Genomic DNA, 20,455 nt, shown 5'->3' with positions numbered 1-20,455 from the left:
AAAATATGCATGAATATCTTTCTAGGATTGGGATAAAAAAGGGTTTCTTAAATAAGACATAAAAAATCAATTACAAAAGAAAAGATTGAAAAGTTTTACTGTATAAAAATTAAGAATTTATTAGATAACTTAAAGTGGGAAGATAAATTACAAATTGGGAGAAGATATTTATCACCACAAAACTGCCAAAGAATGAAAATCAAGAATATGTAAAGAATCAGCATAGTTGCAGCCTTACAAAGGAAGAAGAGGAAGGAGACTGGGAGAGAGGATTTTTTTCTTTTCTTTGGTGAGCACAACTTCTTTGAGCTTTTCAGTGTCTGCTTATCATAACATTGGGTAACAGCATCAATAAGCATTTTTGCTATATTAATAAAATTGTAAGGACATTGTATTTAAGCAAAAGTAGATATAATCAAAGGGTAAGTTTTGTATGTAAGTTTTATAACTGTATATACTTAAAGCTGTTTGTTACATTATTTTTATTATTTATCTTTTGGACTCTACAGCACAGAAATCTTTTTTATTGATGGGGCACATAATTGAAAAAAGTTTGGCAATTGTTACATCCAGGTTTTAACATTTTTTTCCCCATCAAAACAGTCGCTCTTATAATTTTTGATACCTCAGTATTAGAATGCCAACTACAGAATTATTGCAGAAAATGATACAATATTGGCAGTACTTATTTTTAAAACCTATATGTTGTCGAAACACTAATTAAAATTTTTTTAAATTTGCAAGATTTTTATATACAACTGATTTGGTTTTTCCTACTTCCCCTAGTAGTCATAAAAATTAAAGCAAAACCTAGCTTTTTTTAAAAAAACGCTTTCCCTACATTGTTTCAATTCCACATTGTTTGATCTGTCGGTAGTGCTTTGTGTTCACCTGATGAACAGGATAGTTGGAAAACAAAAGCTGTACCTTCTTTGTGATCATAGCATTGGAAGAAAAATAATGTTTAGCTGCAGTAGATATTTGGGAAATCTAAATCTGAGATGTACTAGTGACTTATAATAGGAATAACTTTGTGGGAGGTGGTTAATCCTACTGTTCAAATTCTGAGGTTTATTAAATCAATCAGATGGTCTGTCTTTTAACAGGTATACCATGCTTTATATAAATTCATTACATTATACTGATATCTAGATTAATATAAAAGATTAAATTCAGGTGTAAAATTCTCTGTTAAAATATTTTTTGACAATAACTTAAATACCAATTTTCAGACCATATGCATCATATAATTTGATACAAGTCTTGTATTTATACAGTTTTCCTAAATAGATCCAGAAATCTGTTGTAAAAAGTCAGATGTATTAAAAAATTGAACTGGCCCCAATATGTCAGTGTGTGAATATATATAAATATCTAATTTCCTACATAAAAATGGTTTGGCATAACCATTAAATGATAGCCACAATATGATTATTTACACTGTTTTTCATAAAAATGATCTAATTTGGTCACTTATTTTATTTTAGCGAAGAGTAACCAGAATTCAACAGATAGAGAAGGACATACTTCGTATACGACAGCTTTTACAGTCCCAGGCAACAGACACAGAGGTTAGTAAATTGTCTTTTTTGTTTGCAGATATAAATATAGGTAGTTATTTAAAGAAAGTATGTTCGTATGTCATCACCGAAATATAGATGTTATTCTAGAGAATTGAGACACTTTATAAGTTTTTTTGTGAAATTATCAAAAACCTTAATTATTTTGGTTTCTTCATAACTTATAGGCATCTAAAATTTATACAGTCATAAATACAGCCCAGTTATCAATTTATATATACTCAGATAATAATATCTTTAGCTATTGTATACTAGTAAATAAGCTATGTTCTTGTATGTAATCCAGGGTAAAAATTGATCATATACACTTATCAATGCTTGCTCCACAAATACTAATAAAATGACAGTCAAATGATAAAATGAAGAAGTCACAAAGACCACGTGAGGCTACATTAGTACAATTTGGGGAGCTGGAAGGCAGGTAAATAAATGCACTATTCTAGCACAAGATAGAAGGTTGACCCCAAAGCAGCGCTAGGAAGTCATGAAGCAACCTGTTTTATACTATGGAGTTCTAAAAGTTTCCAGAATTCGTTATCTTAGGTACCTCTGGATGTGAAAATTTAAAAAGGGCTAAAAGCAAGAAGAGGAGGTTGGCTGAAAATGTGTTAAGAAGCAGGTAAAGCCTCCAGAACCTGTCTAGCTGGGTGGCTGTACTTTCCAATCAGAGCAAAAGATGAGAGATTTGTTCTAGAAAGGATAAAAAGAGGGCCTTTGGATAGGGACAAGCTTAGTACAGTTGGACTTGGGGATACCATACTAAAAACTGAATTAAGTGGAAACTTGCTTACTGAATGCTGAAACCCTCCCTGGCATCCTGACTTAGCTTCAGGCAAGTTTCTAGAAGCAACTTGTCCAAGAAATGTGATTAACCCAAGAAAAAAGACCTAAAGATACTGACATTAGAGGATTCCCCAATAAAACAACCCAGCTAGAATACCCTATCTGTAGTTGACAGACTCCACCTTTCAGGCACAGAGCTTCACCTTCCTAGGTAGCCCATTCTTAAATATAGAGGGACAGCTAAAGACCACCAGACATGTTAAGGAAGTTTCTAATAAGATTTAATGGGAATAGATACTGTGCAAGAAGAAAACTCTAAAAAATGAAACTATTTTCAGATAAAAGATAATGCACCCATAAAACAAGAAAATAATGGTATACAAAAGGAACATCAGAGAATTAGAGTTCTTGGGAATTAAAACTGTGATAGCAGAAGTGAAAAACTCAGTAGAAAGATTAGAAGATACATTTTCCAAAAGGTAGAGTAAAAAAATAGTGAGATGAAACATAGAAAAGATAAGAAAGAGAATCATCTTAGGAATGTTTAATATCAAACTAAGAAAAACAACTTTCAAAAGAAAATGGAGAAACTAGAGGGAGGAAATCATCATAGATAAAATTGGCTAGAACAGAGGGCATAGTTTTCCACACAAAATGGTCTCTTCAGAATCCAACACCACAGATGAAAATAATCCCACTAGTAAGCACATCATGATGAAATTTCATCTCACCAGGAATAAAGAGAAAAATCCCAAAACCATCTTGAGAAGGAGAGGCAAACAAATTTCACACAGAGGAACAGGAATACTAATAGCTTGAGATACATAAATAGTAACAATGGAACCTGGGAAGTAGAGTAACAATTTCTTAAAAACCTCTGAAAGAAAATCATTTCTAGCTGTCTTCCAAGACCAGTCTCTGACACCACTGGATATCCTACAATTCAATTCAGTTCTCACATTAACTACCCAGAGTTAATGTAGACCTCACAGGTTTTGTTATACACACGACTCTTCTCACTTCAGGTGTCAGCTACAAGTTTTGGGTGTCCTCAAGTCCCCTGCAGTCTGCCCTGCTTGCTACAAATTGCATCCCAAGTGGGTATACTATAGTACAATTCAATCCTGACACCACCTACCTGGAGTTAAAATAAGCGTTAAGGTTAAGAATTTACCCATAATGGTTAAGGACAAAGTCCTTCACAAGATTGCCCCCATTTCAGATGCCAAGCCACCCATACCTCTGCCCAGCTGGCTACAAATTGGGGGAAACCCTCTTAGGTTTGGTAATCCCCTGGAGTGACTCAAAACTTGTTGAAAGTACTACACTTACAATTAGAGTTTTATTATACGAGATACAGATCAGAAACAGCCAGATGATGAGACATACAGGGCAAGACCTGTGGAATGTGAGACATCAAGGGTGCACAGCCTTCACGCTCAGTTCTCATGGAATCTGGATACAGCTCTCTTCTAGCACCTCAGTGTATTCACCAAATAGGAAAGCTCCACAGAGCCTTGCTGTTCGGTTTTTATTGGGGTTTCCTTATGTGGGCAAGCTTGGTGAAGTGAGTGTCTACATGACTGCATTCCGTTTCCATCCTCTTCCCCTCCCAGGTGGTCAGGCTGGCCCAAAGTTCCCTGTACTCACAGGGCTGGTTTTTCTGGTAATCATTTATCTAGGGACCCTCCCCAAGTCACCTCATTCACATAACCTAAGAAATTCCAAGTGTTTTGAAGCTCTGTGCAAGAAACAAAGTGAGAAAGACAAGATTTATTATTTATTATACCACACCAGCCTGTACCACACATAACTGTAAAGTTAAACTAGCTATTAGATTCTAGTCAAACTAGCTATTAAATTTAAGAGTAGCATACATTTTCAGATAGGCAAAATCTCAAAAATATGTATTTGTCACGTACTGTTTTTCTGGAAGCAATTAGAGAATATACTTAAGCAAAATGCAGATGTAAAGCAAGAAAAATAAAGATTTGGGATAAAGACATAGGGAATACAATACAAGAGAAGGACTCCCCAGGATGAAGATGAAAGGAGATTTTGAGACAAATGATAGAAAAAGTAACCAGTCTATATTGGAACAGTTGAGAAAATTCTGGAAGAGATGAGTCTGATGCGATGAAATCAATAAAATACTTAATGTTTTTTGATTTATTGAAAAGAAAGAGAATTTACACAGTAGGAGAGAAACTGAGGATGTCATAGTCATAAGTACACAGAACACCAAGTAAAACAAAACAAAAAAATAACTTTTAACCCCAGGGACACCAAGAAGTTGTAAAGGAAAGCAATCATAGTGTACCACCTGTCAACCATGATTAAAATTTAATAGTCAAAGTAATAGTGACAAGTTTGTCTAACTCTAAAGCAGTATTGGAAGGACAGAGGAACGGGATGAGAGTGGGCTAATGGTAAAAGAGAACCCAGTCGTCATCTTACATAATAGGAAATTGATAAATGTGGCATTAAATTGGAAAATACAAAACCTACCAACAGAAATTGGGTATTTAGAGGTGGAGGTGTAAATACCAAAACAAAACAAATCCACCAAAGAGATTAGTTTTTGCCTTAAGAGAACTTGAAATGGGACAAGGCAGTCAAATGTGAGAGACCACTGTTCGTTAATTGTCACAAGCCTTAAGAACTAATGATCAGTTAAACTATGTAAATGCATAACTGGAAAAAATGGAACATTTAAAAGAGTGAAAGCCATGATCTAGTAGATGTTTCTGTTTATCTCTACAATCCAGATTGGCTTAATCGTTATGCCTTGATAATGATGATCAATAAGGAACTTGAGAGGAGCGTAGAGACAATAAAAACATGGGAAGCAGAGTATGCTAGGAAAAGACATATTTAATACACTATGATTGAGTATAAGAAGAACAAGCAGTGGAAGTAAGAGGAAGGTACTATATAAGTGGAACACAAAACAGTATATTCATGCCTGCTAGAAACTGAATGTCCCTGAGGCTTGTCACCCCTGCAGCTAAATATCTGAAATTGGAGTGTCACGTTAAAATACCATTCCCTCACCTGTCTATTGACAGCCACTGAGTTTGGATACTTCTCACCTTGTCAAGGTGAATAAAAAGAAAACATACATGGGGCTTAAGTGAACTATTGCTGAATAAGGAAAAGGGAATAGCATCTAGGACACTTGGGGAAAATAAACTTTCAGGGAAGTATTTGCCTCTTAAGTCAACTACAGGAAGAACTGTTTACAATAGGAGCAGAGTCAGAAGGAAACAGTGGAATGAAATAGCATGAAGATGAAATGTAAAGGAAAATGTAAAGAACTGCAAGGATTTAAACAAAAAAAGCTGAATAAAAATCCATATTGTGAACAATAAAGAACAGAATTGTTGCTAGGGAAAATTGGCTAGTGTTTGGGGATGAACTTGAGAAACATCAGTGGTAAGTTTCTAACACTTAGCCAGATTCAGACTCACTTCCCAGACCATATAGGGGAAAAAAAGAGAACGCAAAGAATGAAATATCAGCATACTGCTATTTTCTAAGTATAATTACCAAAAACATAATGAAGCATTTATTGACATTTTGAAATATCTGTGATACACAAAATAGTATGCATGCTTTGAACCCATTTTTTAAAAGATACACATAAACATGAGAAATAATTTGAAGACAGATAACCATTGTTAACTAACATCTCCTTGTTTTTTTAGTCTACCTTTTGCTTTATAATTTTTTATTAATATAACTATGTAAAGCTTTTATAATGAGGAAAGAAAGCTTTTGTATGGAAAACAAATTTGATGTGTCCTGTCATTACCAGCACATATTTTCCACCCATGAATCCATCCTAGGAGTATTTGCTCAAATAATAAACAGTTTCTGTTTTAGACCAAAAGCTTAGTGCACACACATCTATACACAAGGAAGACAACTCTTTCTAATGTTAAAAGTATAATTTTTGAAAAATAAAGTCCAGAGTTTTATTCATTCACTTATTCTTTTTTAGAATGTTTTCATCCATGCCTGACTTTTTTAGTATCTTAGGAACTTCGGGCATCAGTACATCAGACTGTGAAATATATAGAAATGTGTATTTGCCAAGTAGGCAGTTTAAGTACAACGTAATAACCATGTTCCTAAAAGCAGTTTATTCTGGCTGTCTTAAGCCAATATAAACCAAATATTTCTAATATAAGGAATAAGTGTCCGTTTTGCAATGTTGACACTTAAGAACCAGGAACAAAGTGGTAGCTCTTTGCTCCCTTCGCAGTCCCATTGGCATTGCCCTATGCAGGATTATCGTTATGCTGCCTCACTTTCCAGTGTAGTTCATCTGTCTTTTCTTTCCTTGATCAAACTTACCACACTCTTATTTTTTAAATTGTTTTTAAAGAGGCAGCTTTCTTTTTTTTTAACTGAGCAACACTAAATTTTGTATTTTCTTTTGATATTTTTTAAATATGTTTTGCTGCCTTTGTTTTTCTAGCTTCTTTAATTATAGTTAGCTTTTCCCATCTTTCTTATATTTTTATTATTACCACTTGACTACATCTAACATTTTTTTGTATTTCTAAATCAATATTCACATTTATTTTTTCTATTTAGTTTCAGTCTTTTCTTTGTATAAAGTAGCCTCCTTATTCTATTTAATGTTTTCACTTTTTTATTTTGTTTACTATTAAGATTACTACACTGGCTTTCCTTTTGTTATCATTTGCCCAGCATAGCATATTCCCTGCCTGTATTTCCATATTTTATCAACTTCCCAGCCTCTGGAAATACCTAAGAAATTGTCATTTTTTAAATAGCAATCCTCATTTCCAGCATGGTTATAAGTTTATTGCAGATTGGAGGCTTGTGTTTTTAGCATTTGTTCCAAACATTTTATTCATATCTTTGGATTTGAGGCCAATTGTCTGCCATTGTGATTCAATATCTTCTTCCTTTTGCTTAAAGGAAGAAGGAAAAATGATTAAATCAGTCATGGCCTGAAATAGTTACATGTGGTCTATTACTCACTGAATGTAAACTAAAGGAAGGTGCCATGTCACATTTAAAAAAAAACCAAAACCCTTTTTAAAAAATTTCTCTGAAGTTTCTCCAGTCCATTATGACCATTCTTCTAATACAGATCAGAAGAAGCAGCTAGAAAATGGAGAAAACTGAGGATTGGACACTCATAAGTGAGTTAATATGCACTATAGATGAGAACAGAAAAGATTTCTGCCAAATAATTTCTCCACTATGAAGCATATTGCTTATAACATTGTCTTTGTCCTACCTGCTAACAACTCTGCTTTAGGGTGTTGATGCTAGATGTAACTCAGCTGATGTAATTATTACACATGCTTCAAAACTCAAAAATCACTAAAGGATATGTGAGGCAACCAGTGCCGCCATTTTCTTATGTATCATTTCCAAGCCCGATGCATTTGGGAGCATCAATGGGATGGGAAGTGTGAGGATAATTGTAGCATGGTTATTTCTGGAAAACAGCCATGAGAAATATTAATTAAAATCCTATTCAAAGTTCTCTTACAACTCATTAACAAGGAGACAACCCAATTGAAAAGTGGACAAAAGATTTGAATAGACATTTCACCAGAAGAGATACCAGTATAGGAATGGCTGATAGTCACATGAAAATATGCTCAGCATCATTAGTCATTAAGGAAATGCAGATCAAAACCATGATGAAATACTACACAACCATTAGGATGGTTCTAATCATAAAGACAGTGCTAGGCATTGATGAGGATGTCAGACATTGCTGGCAGGAATGTAAAATGGTGCAGCTGCTTGGAAAACAGTTTGGCAGTTATTCAGAATACTCAATACAGAGTTACTGTGGGACTCAGCAGCTCCACTTCTGGGTATCTATCCCAAAGAAATGAAAACATGTCCACACAGAGACTTTTATCTTGAATGTTCATGGCTGTATTTTTTTTAGTAGCCCCAAAAAATAGAAACAATGCAAATACATATCAACTGGTGAATGAATAAACAAAACTGATATATCCTTGCTGTGGAATACTATTCAGCAATAAGAAGGAACAAGGTGATAATACATACTGTAACATGGATGAAACTCAGAAACATTATGCCAAGTAAAAGAAGCCAAACATATAACCACTAATATTTCATTTTTAAGAAATGTCCAGAAAAGGCAAATTTGTGGAGACAGAAACTAGATTAGTAGTTGTCTGGGACTGCAGATGGGAATGAAGATTAACTATAAATGAGCAAGAGGAATTTTATTAGAATAATGAGAATGTTCTAAAATTGGATTATGGTGCTGCTTGGTGAGTTTACTAAAAACCATCGAATTGTACAGTTAAAATGGGTGAATTTTGTGGTACGTAAATAACTAAACAAAATTTCTTTTTTATTTTGTGTTTAGTTCCAGGGCAGAAAACTTTGGGGAAGTTGTCCAGCAACTATGGAAATGAAGAAACTAGTTAGGATTATTTCATAGGAATCAGCAACAGTCTGTTTGCCTTCGATGTTAGTTTTAGACAGTGATCAAAGAGTATAGGCAGACCTGTATCCTAGGATCAATGAAGGAATATGGGAAATAAATAAGAAAAGGAAATAAAAGATAGTAAGTGTTAAATTTACTTTGGGCTCTGGAGTCAGACTACCTAAGTTGCGATCCCAGCTCTGGCTCTGCCATTTAATTTACTAGGTATGTGACCTCTAGGTATAAGGCCAGATACGTTATCTTCTCTGTGCCTCAGTTTCTTCATCTGTAAAATAATAGTATCTACTTAATAGAATTGGTATGAAGATTAATCAGTAGATACTAAGTGATTCATGCATCATCAACATTAGATTTGTTAGCTTTAACGTATTCATCATCATCATCAAAAGGGCCTGGCAGTCCGCAGGCCTACTGTGTTTCTCCGGAGTCCCCTCTCGCTGTATTGGAAATGACTCTTTCCTTAGTCTCCTTCTCTCTAATCCACCTCCCCCTTCATAGAGAATATAGTAGCTATCATAGGAACTACCTCCAGGAAGCATTCTGCTTTCCTTCTTTGCTTTGGATTCTCAACTCCTGCCTTCTCAGGAACTTTCTGTATCTTTTCTCTCATATACTTAACTTTCTTCTGTGGTACTATTTCATTGGCTTTTAAACATGTTTGTCTTATCTTTAAAAATATAAAATAAACTCTCCTCTATTCTGCCTCTCCCTGCAACTGTCTTTCTTCATCTGTCCACTTCCCTCCCTCATTGTCTTTTCCCAGTCCCCACTCCAAAGGTGTTTCTAGATTCCCGAGTCTGTATTTCCTCCCCACCATTCACTCTCTAACATATGCCAGTCTAGTCTCTACTCCCACACTTTCACTAAATGGATCATCATTGACTAACATATTATTAATTAAATTGACATTTTTAATCATCATCTTGACATTTTCCACATTATTGAACCTCTTGTTGCTTAAAGTATTCTTCTTTTAGCATTTATAGCAACACTTTTTTTGTTTTCTTTCCACTTCTTTGGCCTTTATCTGAATGTTAAGTGTAGGCATTTTTGAAGGCTTATTTCTCTTTGCTGTGTATTATCTCTCATATGAAGTACTTAGTACTTCATTTACCATCTGTATACTACTGGCTGTCAAATTCATTTTTCTAGCTTTGAGCTCCACACCTCTAAATCTGTGTGCCTACCCTTTATCTCTACTTAATGTCTCAAAGGTACTTTAAATCCAACATATCCAAAATGTAATTAATCATCTTCTCCTAAGTCCTCCTTACCACCCTACTTCCTCCAAAAATCCCTTATCCTCCTTTACTATTAACGAGATCTCTTCCTCCACACCATATCTAGTCTTTCACCAAGACCTTCAGATTTATCTGTGTCTCTACTTCTTTTATTTACATCACTGATCCCCTCGTGTAAATTACCATCCCTCGCACTTATATTAATACATTAGCCTCCAGATTGGTCTCCTCTGTGTTTCCTACCTACATAGACCATTTAAAATTTGACTTGAAAAAGTCCATTTACATGCAATGCAACTTTGCCCATTAATATCTAATATTATGCAGGGCAAGAGTGCCATTGAGTATCACTAAAATTCAACAGGATCAGTAAGATTATTTTAACTTTTTTCTCTACTCTCTGCAGTATGATTCTTTGATGTACTAGAACAAGCCTTGTACCCTCCCACCCCAGGTCCTTTGCATATGATCCTGTTTACCTAAAATCTTCATCCTCTAGCCCTATTACTTTTCCAGAATTCCTATCTATTCTTTAGATCTCAGTTCAAACAGAACTTGCTAAGAAAGCTTCTTCCTCAAACTCCCCACCAGATGACATGTGCTATATATTCTCATAGCACCTTATTTTTTTCTTTCAGAGCACTTGTCAAAGTTTTAGCTTTATTGTTATTTCTCCCATTATTTGGTAATTACTATCCGTCACACTGAACACTAATACTTTAGCCTCCAAATTGGTCTTCACTATGTTCCCTACCTACATAGTATCCTTGACTACACTGTAAGCTTGACGAATGCGTAGAAAAATCTGATTTGCCCACACTGTGTTCCCCAGCACCTAGTATAGGTAACTAACATAGCAGATGCTCAGTAATTACTTTTATATGGACACCTTCAATATGTTAGTATCAATTTTCTTGTGGTTTTAGTGGTCTTTTATTCATTTTGTCTCTAGGTTGACTTTGTGTATCTCTATTTTTATTGATTTTGTTGAATTTTATGGTGTGATTTTCAGATTTTTTTTTCTTTATCTGAATTTTTGAGGCTTTCTCACATTAATCTACATATAACTTATACTGGTTTATTAATGGAAATATTGCATGTAAATTAATTTTTAAGTCATATTTTAAATGGTCTAGAAAAGCTTAATGTCTAAAGAAGTTCCAGTAGAAGCCATTTTGTAATATGGTTACTATTTCAAATTTTTTAAAGTATAATTTTTATTTTAGAATATTTTCCTGGAGCAAACATTTGCAGTTGTTTCTCTGAAAAATAATGGAAATTTATTTGATTCTGCAATGATATTTTTACAAAATGACAGCTTTGTACTGGATATAATCTGTCTTGAAATGAATGCTCTTACTGAATATAATCTGTCCTTTTCATGTAACAGATGGTGGTTACATTACAAAGGGTTTTGGTTTTATTCATATCGTATCAGAATCAAAAGCTTATCTATTGGTTTCATATGACTTCTTTCAGCAGAAGATGTGTATGTATTCTAGGTACATGTGTACTTACACAAAAGGTATTTGTAAGCTTAGGTAATAGTTGGTTATATTTGCAGCTCCATTAAATGCCAGAGCCATGTGACCTTGCTGAAAGGACAGTTATTTGTTCTAGTTGCATTATATCCCTGAATGCTGTGAGCACAGCTGGGGGAGGATGGTGCTTCTGTGAGTCTCAGAAAATCCTTTGTCTTGTGCACCTCTAATGCTCTAATGCACATTTCACTTTCCTCTTACCGAAATAGTCTACTGTCAACTGTGCTGGAGGATTTGCAGCATAGAGTGTGGTTCCTTTGTAAACCTGTGTAGTTGATGCATTCAAAGCTTTAAAATGAGAAAGAGAGAAAACTGCAGGCTAAGAAAGCATACACCATTTTTGTATGTAATGATATTGACTCCATATTAACAGAGGTCATCTCAGAACAAACATGAAGCCAGCTCACATGAAGCTGAGCGGCAGAATGAAGGTCAAGGAGTGGCAGAAATCAACATGGCAACTTCTGGTAGTAGTCAGGTAAATAAATTATTGTATCGGGCTTTTTAAAATTAACTATTTAAATATTTTTAAAAGAATTTGGAATGAGGTGGTCCTCAGAATGATCTGTAAGTCTTATCTGCTTCCTTATTCCTGAATCAGTATCTCCAAAAGAATTCAGTACCAAAATGCTATCATTTTTCTTTATTACATCTGACAATAATACTTTCAAAATTACAGCTCTAAATCTTATGTTTCTGTTTTGGTCTAAAATGGTTAGTGTGAGTAGACTTTGTTTGAAAAATTAACACTAAGCTGCATCCTGTTAACATACATGATTTGACCTCATTATTACTGCTTACATTGAATAGGTTTGCTCTGTCTCTAAGACATTCTTTGCAAAAACGTTTTTATGTTTTTAAAAATAAGCGTAAGGACTTTGTTATAGTTCTTGTTTTCTGTTGTACTTCAAGATTACATAAATCAAGAAAAGGATGATTCTAATTCCTCATAAAAGTAAAGAGACATAGCCTAGAAATGTTTAACTATTATCATATCATTTTTAGCAGCATTATGGAAGTCATCTTCCCTTTTTTTAATGTAGAACTATTATTTTGTTAATGCTACCATCAATTTTCTATTAGACTTTCATTGGAATCATCCTAATATGACAGAATTTTTCTTTGGGATTTTCTGTATTATCCACTTTTTTTCAGTGAATATGTTTATGTTGTAAATAAATGCTTCTTAAAATAGAGTTTCACTAAAGTTGGCTTTAAGATAATTTTTCTACTATTGATATAAAATATATTCCTTCAATGTCTATGGGTTACTTTTAATGACATTACTTATAAAAAAGAGCACGCTTCTATTGGTTCATTAAAATTTAAACTTAAAATGTCTCATACCTAAGTATTTAAATTTATTTTACTGAGTTAAAACAAAAAGATAATTCATTTTAGTATTACTAGTTTTCATTAAATTGGGGAAGACTCTTAAGTTATAGATGGCAAATATGGGCAATAGAAATTACATTCAAATAGCACATTTGGGTTATTTCTTTGTCTGTTATTTAGGGAATTATTTGGGAAATAAATGTGTTCCTGCACATATGGAGAAAGAAGAAAAGTTCTGTCTTTCTTGACAGAAAAAATTGTTTAGCATCAGACCTACTATTAGGGCCTTTGGGTCATATTCCAATTATTATGTACTTTAAAGCCCCACCTATACAATAAGCTGGCTACCCATTTTTAAAAGATTAATTGAATCCTTATTACATTTCTTCATCAGAATTCTAGGTGGGTTTTATTTAATATCAAAAATGAGAACTATTAAAAATATGAAAAAGTTAGAAGAAAGTGTGCATAGAATTTTTATAATCATGAGATAGGAAACCATATAACCATATAACCAAGTAGGTTTCACATGAAAATATGAAACTTCAGTATACCATGGAATCATAGCAAGGTTACAAGACAAAAACCAAGATCGTGTTATTTGCAAATATTTATGATAAGGAAAAAGTTATAATTAAAAATATATTAAAGTACTTAAAATCAACTAAAGATGGTTAAAACATGGCTAAAGATATGAACAGGAATTAAAAAGAGAAAAATGATTTGTGAACATTTGGAAAGATGACCAGTTTTTATTAGTAAAACTGGTCATTAGCACTTCTATAAACTGCAACCACAATGAGATTTTATTGGAGGATTTGGTGGGCAAAGAGCAGTAACAGTATTGGTAATGGTAAGTTAACAGACCTTCTCACATACTGCTTTTAGTTGTGTGGAATGAACCAACCTTTCTGAAGAGCTTAATTTTGTAATATGTATCTAAATTTGTAATGTGCCTGTTCTGTGGCTTATCCTTATGCCAATGAGGTAATCAAGTCAAGAGTGCTCAGACATGTAGGAAAAGATTCACCATATTATTATAATAGCAAAAATTACTTATAACCTGAATCACATTAATCAACAGGTAATATCAGTGGGTGGACTGGGATATGTGGTTAAGGAGCTGTGGAGACAGCTGACCTGGGATTAAATCCTATTGCCCACTAACTAGCCAAGAGACTAACTTTGGGCAAGTAACAGACTGAGGTTTTAATGCTTCCTCTTTAGTAAAATAAGATGATACAGTTGTTAGAATTAAATGCAGTCTCACTTAACACAGTTATATATTGTAGATACTCTTTAAGTGTAACAGCTGTTGTTTTTATTAATAACTATTAATGATTATTTTTAAGCTAATAAATATTATGTGTCAGATACTTTACTGGACTCTGGAGATAGCTGAAGAGGACAGTCAGTCTCTGGCCTCATAGAATCTACATGATACATCCATGCAAATGTTAAAAATGATAAATTACATTTCTGTTTCTATAGAGATCTAACTTTGGTTTTAGCCTTCAGCTTGCCTTTTCTAGTATGTTATATTCTTCATATTATAAACATAACGATTCTTCTAAAACCCCAATCGTACCACTTTTTATTTAAACCTTTTAGTGGCTATCCACTGCCCATTGAATAAAATTTAGATTCTTTTTATTGCCTTTTCTTCCAGGAGTGTCTTTGACTGTTTGCCCCCAATTCTCAGCTCTTACTCAACATCAACTTATTCAGGTCTTCAAGTATGTCGAGGCCTTCCACATGATGTTGCCTTTCCCAGAACACTCTTCTGCTTCAGTTCACATCATATGCTTAACTCATCCTTCCCCTCAGTTTAATAGGTGCTTATTCCAGGACCTCTTCCTTGTTCCTGCCTTCCTGGAATTGATAAAATGCTCTCAGCTACTCTTATTTTTGTTCTCATTGTCTGCCTTCCTCTTTAAAGGCCTTTAAGGTAGACTGTATTGCCCTGGTTCACCTAGACTATTGTGCCCCAAACAGCTAACATAGTACCTGGCAGACAATAAGTGTCTAATGAATCTTGTTTAATATTAATGCTATTAACTTATTCAGCAAAATAATTAGAACTTCTTTTGCTTAAAAAAAGAAGTATGATCTCATACATCTGTGTACATGTGTACATGCATAGAGAAATGTCTGGAAAAATGTTTTTCAGAATGTTACCAATGTTATATTTAAGTGTTAGGATTTACATGGTTTTTACTTTCTTGTTTATACTTTTATGTATTGCATGAATGTTTTGTAATGAGTATGAGATTTTTTAAAAGTAAATCAGGGGCAAGTATTCATTCATTCTTTAAGTAATGAATTCTGGTAGTGCTGTGGATTCAGTGGAAATCCCATCTAGAAATAGGGTTTCTTGATCTGTGATTACTCTCCCCCAGAAATAATATTGCTAATGCCATTTATTTGGTTATTTTTAGTCACTGTTTAAAACAAAGCAGTAGCTACCACCAAATCCTAATGTAGATGACTGTGATTCAGGTATGCCTTGATTCCTTTAACCTATCTTCATAGGATCTGTACATATGACAACATCTTGGGGTTTATTCATTCATTTTGTTTCATTATTTGCTCCAGAGACAAAAACCATTGACACTAATTGAAAATGGAAATCAATCTCTTTGACTTTCTTAGGATCACAGTAGCATGATCTACCAAAGCTTCTATCCTGGTGCACTTACCTCTGCCACCATGTGGAAGTTCACTGTACCCCCATCACCTGGTTTCCTGCCCTTATCCACTGTCAGAATGGTCTTTACAAAAAGTAATCACCCCCTTTGTAAAACCCATTGGTTTCCCTTGGTTCTTAGAATAGGATAACCCTTTATTGTAACCTATATAATGTAGCTCTTACCTAACTTGTCAGCTTTATGTCATACTTTGCTCTCACCACTTCAGCCACAGTGGCCTTTCAGTACCTCCTATTGACTGGACTTCTCCTCCTGCAGTCTGTGAAGTCTCCTTGCTACTTATAGTGCTCTTCTCATCCCAGTTCACTCAGATTAGCATGAGTTCAGGGGACTTAAGCATGACTTTCCAAGGGGCTTGAACAGTTCAAGTCCCACTGTTATGGGCTGTCCTAGCATTTTCCTCTCCTTTGAAGACTGCCACAGTTTTACATTTATTTGTGTGATTATTTTATTAATATTTATATTCCCCACTAGACTGTAAGCTGCAGAAGGTCAAGGATTCTGTCTAGTTTCATCCATTTTCATACTCCACAGTCCCTGATAAATAGCAGGTAACAGCAAATAGACGTTGGTTGGAAGAATGGCCTGACATCCCTTCTAGAAATAGGGTTTCTTGATCTGTGATTACTCTCCCCCAGAAGTAGAGCTAGAAAAAGAAAGCTAGAAATAAAATATGCAGGTCAGATAGATCTCTGCTTGCTTATGTGTGTAATTCATTTATGAATTCATTCTTAGCTTTTCTATTTAAAATTAGAACCAGATCTCCAGTGATGTCCAGTAAGTAGCAATTAAGTTCAACCAGGAGTGGGAAAGAGGTAAAATGGTAGGAGAACCCTTTCTGCTGCTAATAAGTATTTTAAAACTTTTTATTATGGAAAATTTTAAACATATACAGAGGCAGACAGAATAATGCAGTTATTATTCACATGTAACTCTCCCATGTACCTAGGACACTCAGACTTTTGAGTTAGCTTAAATTGCTCTCATCTACCTTTTAGCATTCTTTTTTTTTTTGCAGCCCCACCCATTTTATTTTTAAAGAAGATCCCAGGCATAATTATTTCTTCCATAAATATTTCACTGTGTCTTTCCAAAAGATAAAACTTTTTAAAAATATATAACTATAGTGCCATTTATTGTACTCCCAAAAAAATGAACAATAATTCCTTATTCAGTTCATTATTCAAGTTTGCAATTGTTTCATAAATGTCATAATTTTTCAGTTTATTTGACTCGTCCAGTTAAGATTAATGCATTGAGATTGGTTAATATGTCTCTGAAGTCTCTTATAATCTGTAGGTTCCCCCTTTGTCTCTTTTCTTCCTCTTTATTTGTTGAAGAACCAAAGTTGTTTGTCTTCAAGAGTTTCCCACACTCTGGATTTTGCTAACATCTCCATGGTATAGTTGGGCATGTTTCTCTAGCTCCTCTGTATTTCCTTAGGTTGGTATTTGGATCTAGGGATGTGATTAGATTTGGGTTCCAGCCTTTTTTTTTCCTTTTTGCAAGGTTTTTTTCAGAAGAGGGCATTTTGGTCTCCCATCAGGAAATACAGAATGCCTGGTTGTCTCTCTTTTTTTTGTGATTATTAACATCAATTGATGCCTAATGCCTAACTCCATTAATGCATCAGAGGTTGTAGAATTAGCTGGAGTACTTCTATAGAAAGAAACTTCTTATCTACTGTTTGATTGCATCTGGATGTAGTACCAAAAAAAGGGTGGGGGGAATTTCACAGTTACTTAGAGACTGTTACTATCTGTGTAGTGGGACCTCTTTGAATCACTCTTAAAGGTGAGCAGGCAAGAGGGTAAAAGAGGTATTCTGCCCCAGCAGGTGTAATTGAAATTGACTGTATCCCAACTCTGCCTGTCAAGAATGGCCCTTCTAGGTCCCCTCAGCCAACATCTTAGTGCCTATAATGGCAGTGGATATTTAAGGATGAATAAGGGGAAAGCAGAACATAAAGAAATACTTGATTCTAATATGTAGTGAGAAGAAATTGTACTTACTTGGAGGGATCCCCTCTAGCCATTGATTTTATCCCTGCCTGTCTACTCCTCACCCATTTTTCCCTCTTCTATTAAACCTTTTCCCCCACTCCTTTCACCTGAAAGATAATATAAAACTCATTCATCAGTGTTCAGCTTGTTGTTTGCTCAGCATATGCATTATTCTAAGATTGTTCTCATGCTTAGGATATGGTAGTGAGCTAGGTAGGTGCTACCTTGTTTATATCTTTGACATATCTTCTTGTAGAGTACCTTAAGTATGTCTAGGTTTTAAACTACTAACTAATTTGCACACACATATTAACATAATAGGAATACGGTGACATAAACAAAGCAAATCTATAATTACCATCCATCTCCAGTGAAGCCAAGAAAACCATTTAGGCACCCTAGGCATTTGTGATAATTTGTCTATGATATGATGGATATTGTCCTACTGTACTAGAACAGTCTGAGAAAAATCAGACAAATTAAGGCAGCCCATTTCTGGGATCTGTTCACATCCCATATGTTCTTTTAACCGTAGATAGTCTATAGTCATAAGATTTTGGAGTGCTACAACTTGTACCCCTCCCAACTCCTGGTTGAGTTCCAACAGTACAGATCCGGTCAAATTCGTTGTCTTACTGTATGCACATGCCAGCCTAGACATCTCCCTCCTCATTCCAATGGCAAGTCCAGGAAATGGTGGGGTGGACGCAGCCACAACCGCAGCATCGCCCGGATCCCTGTGGAGGCTTTTTGATGATCATCCCCCGGCACGAGTCCTCCAGAGAGTGCTGATGCCGGAAGCTGCTCCTCATATCGTATCTTAGTTCATTTTCTGGGTATCCAAGCGAGGCCTTGATCTTCTGCATAGAAACAAACAGACCCTTTGCCCACACTTTGACATGCCCTCTATACCACTGTGCAGAACTCATTGGAGGTCAGCACACAGGGACTGCCTTTTTTTTTTCTTTTTATTAAAAGAAAGGAATATTATCAGAAAAGAGTACCTCCATAGCTGATCATCTGACACCCTTTAAGTGATCAACAATAAGGATATTTAAAGCATGCGTTGATCTTTGATTTACCAAGTTTTATGCTATCAAGGAGTAATCCCCCTTTTCTTTCTTTCTTTTTTTCTTTCTTTTTTTTTTTTAAAAATCTTTAATCTACACTTACATGAAGAGTACTATGTTTACTATGCTCTCCCCTATATCAGGTCCCCCCTAAAAACCACATTACGGTTACTGTTCATCAGCTTAGCAAAATGTTGTAGAATCCCTACTTGTCCTCTCTGTGTTGTGCAGCCCACCCTCCCCTTGCTCCCTCCCCCCCATGCATGCTAATCTTAATACACCCCTTCTTCTTCCCCCACCTTATCCCTCCCTGCCCACCCATCCTCCCCAGTTCCTTTCCCTTTGGTACCTGTTAGTCCATTTTTGGGTTCTGTAATTCCACTGCTGTTTTGTTCCTTCAGTTTTTCCTTTGTTCCTATACTCCTCAGATGAGTGAAATCATTTGGTATTTCTCTTTCTCCGCTTGGCGTATTTCACTGAGCATAATACTCTCCAGCTCCATCCATGTTGCTGCAAATGGTTGGAGTTTTCCACTTTTTATGGCTGAATAGTATTCCATTGTGTATATGTACCACATCTTCTTTATCCATTCATCTACCGATGGACATTTAGGTTGCTTCCAATTCTTGGCTATTGTAAATAGTGCTGCAATAAACATAGGGGTGCATCTGTCTTTCTCAAACTTGATTGCTGCGTTCTTAGGGTAAATTCCTAGGAGTGGAATTCCTGGGTCAAATGGTAGGTCTGTTTTGAGCATTTTGGTGAACCTCCATACTGCTTTCCACAATGGTTGAACTAATTTACATTCCCACCAGCAGTGTAGGAGGGTTTCCCTTTCTCCACAGCCTCGCCAACATTTGTTGTTGTTTGTCTTTTGGATGGCAGCTATCCTTACTGGTGTGAGGTGATACCTCATTGTAGTTTTAATTTGCATTTCTCTGATAATTAGCAATGTGGAGCATCTTTTCATGTGTCTGTTGGCCATCTGTATTTCTTTTTTAGAGAACTGTCTGTTCAGTTCCTCTGCCCATTTTTTAATTGGGTTCTTTGTTTTTTTGTTTGTTGAGGAGTGTGAGCTCTTTATATATTCTGGACGTCAAGCCTTTATCGGATCTGTCATTTTCAAATATATTCTCCCATACTGTAGGGTTCCTTTTTGTTCTATTGATGGTGTCTTTCGCTGTACAGAAGCTTTTCAGCTTAATGTAGTCCAACTTGCTCATTTTTGCTGTTGTTTTCCTTGCCCGGGGAGATATGTTCAAGAAGAGGTCACTCATGTTTATGTCTAAGAGGTTTTTGCCTATTTTTTTTCCAAGAGTTTAATGGTTTCATGACTTACATTCAGGTCTTTGATCCATTTTAAGTTTACCTTTGTATATGGGGTTAGACAATGGTCCAGTTTCATTCTCCTACACGTAGCTGTCCAGTTTTGCCAACACCATCTGTTGAAGAGACTGTCATTTCCCCATTGTATGTCCATGGCTCCTTTATCAAATATTAATTGACCATATTTGTTTGGGTTAATGTCTGGAGTCTCTAATCTGTTCCACTGGTCTGTGGCTCTGTTCTTGTGCCAGTACCAAATTGTCTTGATTACTATGGCTTTGTAGTAGAGCTTGAAGTTGGGGAGTGAGATCCCCCCTACTTTATTCTTCTTTTTCAGGATTGCTTTGGCTATTCGGGGTCTTTGGTGTTTCCATATGAATTTTTGAATTA

At 35.2% G+C, this 20,455-nt stretch overlaps 1 protein-coding gene across 19 annotated transcripts in view; it reads left to right on the top strand.

Moving 5' to 3' along the window:
* The window catches only part of APC (APC regulator of WNT signaling pathway), a 123,233-nt gene that overhangs the window by 71,792 nt on the left and 30,986 nt on the right, over positions 1-20,455 (top strand). For 12 of the 19 annotated variants that reach the window (XM_073232930.1, XM_036995185.2, XM_073232936.1 and 9 more), the window contains 2 exons: positions 1,488-1,571; positions 11,997-12,101. In XM_073232930.1, coding sequence (XP_073089031.1) covers positions 1,488-1,571; positions 11,997-12,101 — 189 coding nt within the window. The remainder of the gene's footprint in view (positions 1-1,487; positions 1,572-11,996; positions 12,102-20,455) is intronic. The other 7 variants (XM_073232935.1, XM_073232928.1, XM_073232949.1 and 4 more) reach the window with 1 other exon arrangement.

Source organism: Manis javanica, chromosome 1 (genome assembly GCF_040802235.1).
Source record: "Manis javanica isolate MJ-LG chromosome 1, MJ_LKY, whole genome shotgun sequence".
Classification (NCBI taxonomy): domain Eukaryota; kingdom Metazoa; phylum Chordata; class Mammalia; order Pholidota; family Manidae; genus Manis; species Manis javanica.
Note: the sequence above shows the minus strand (reverse complement) of the source record. Positions and strands in the feature narration are given on the sequence as shown.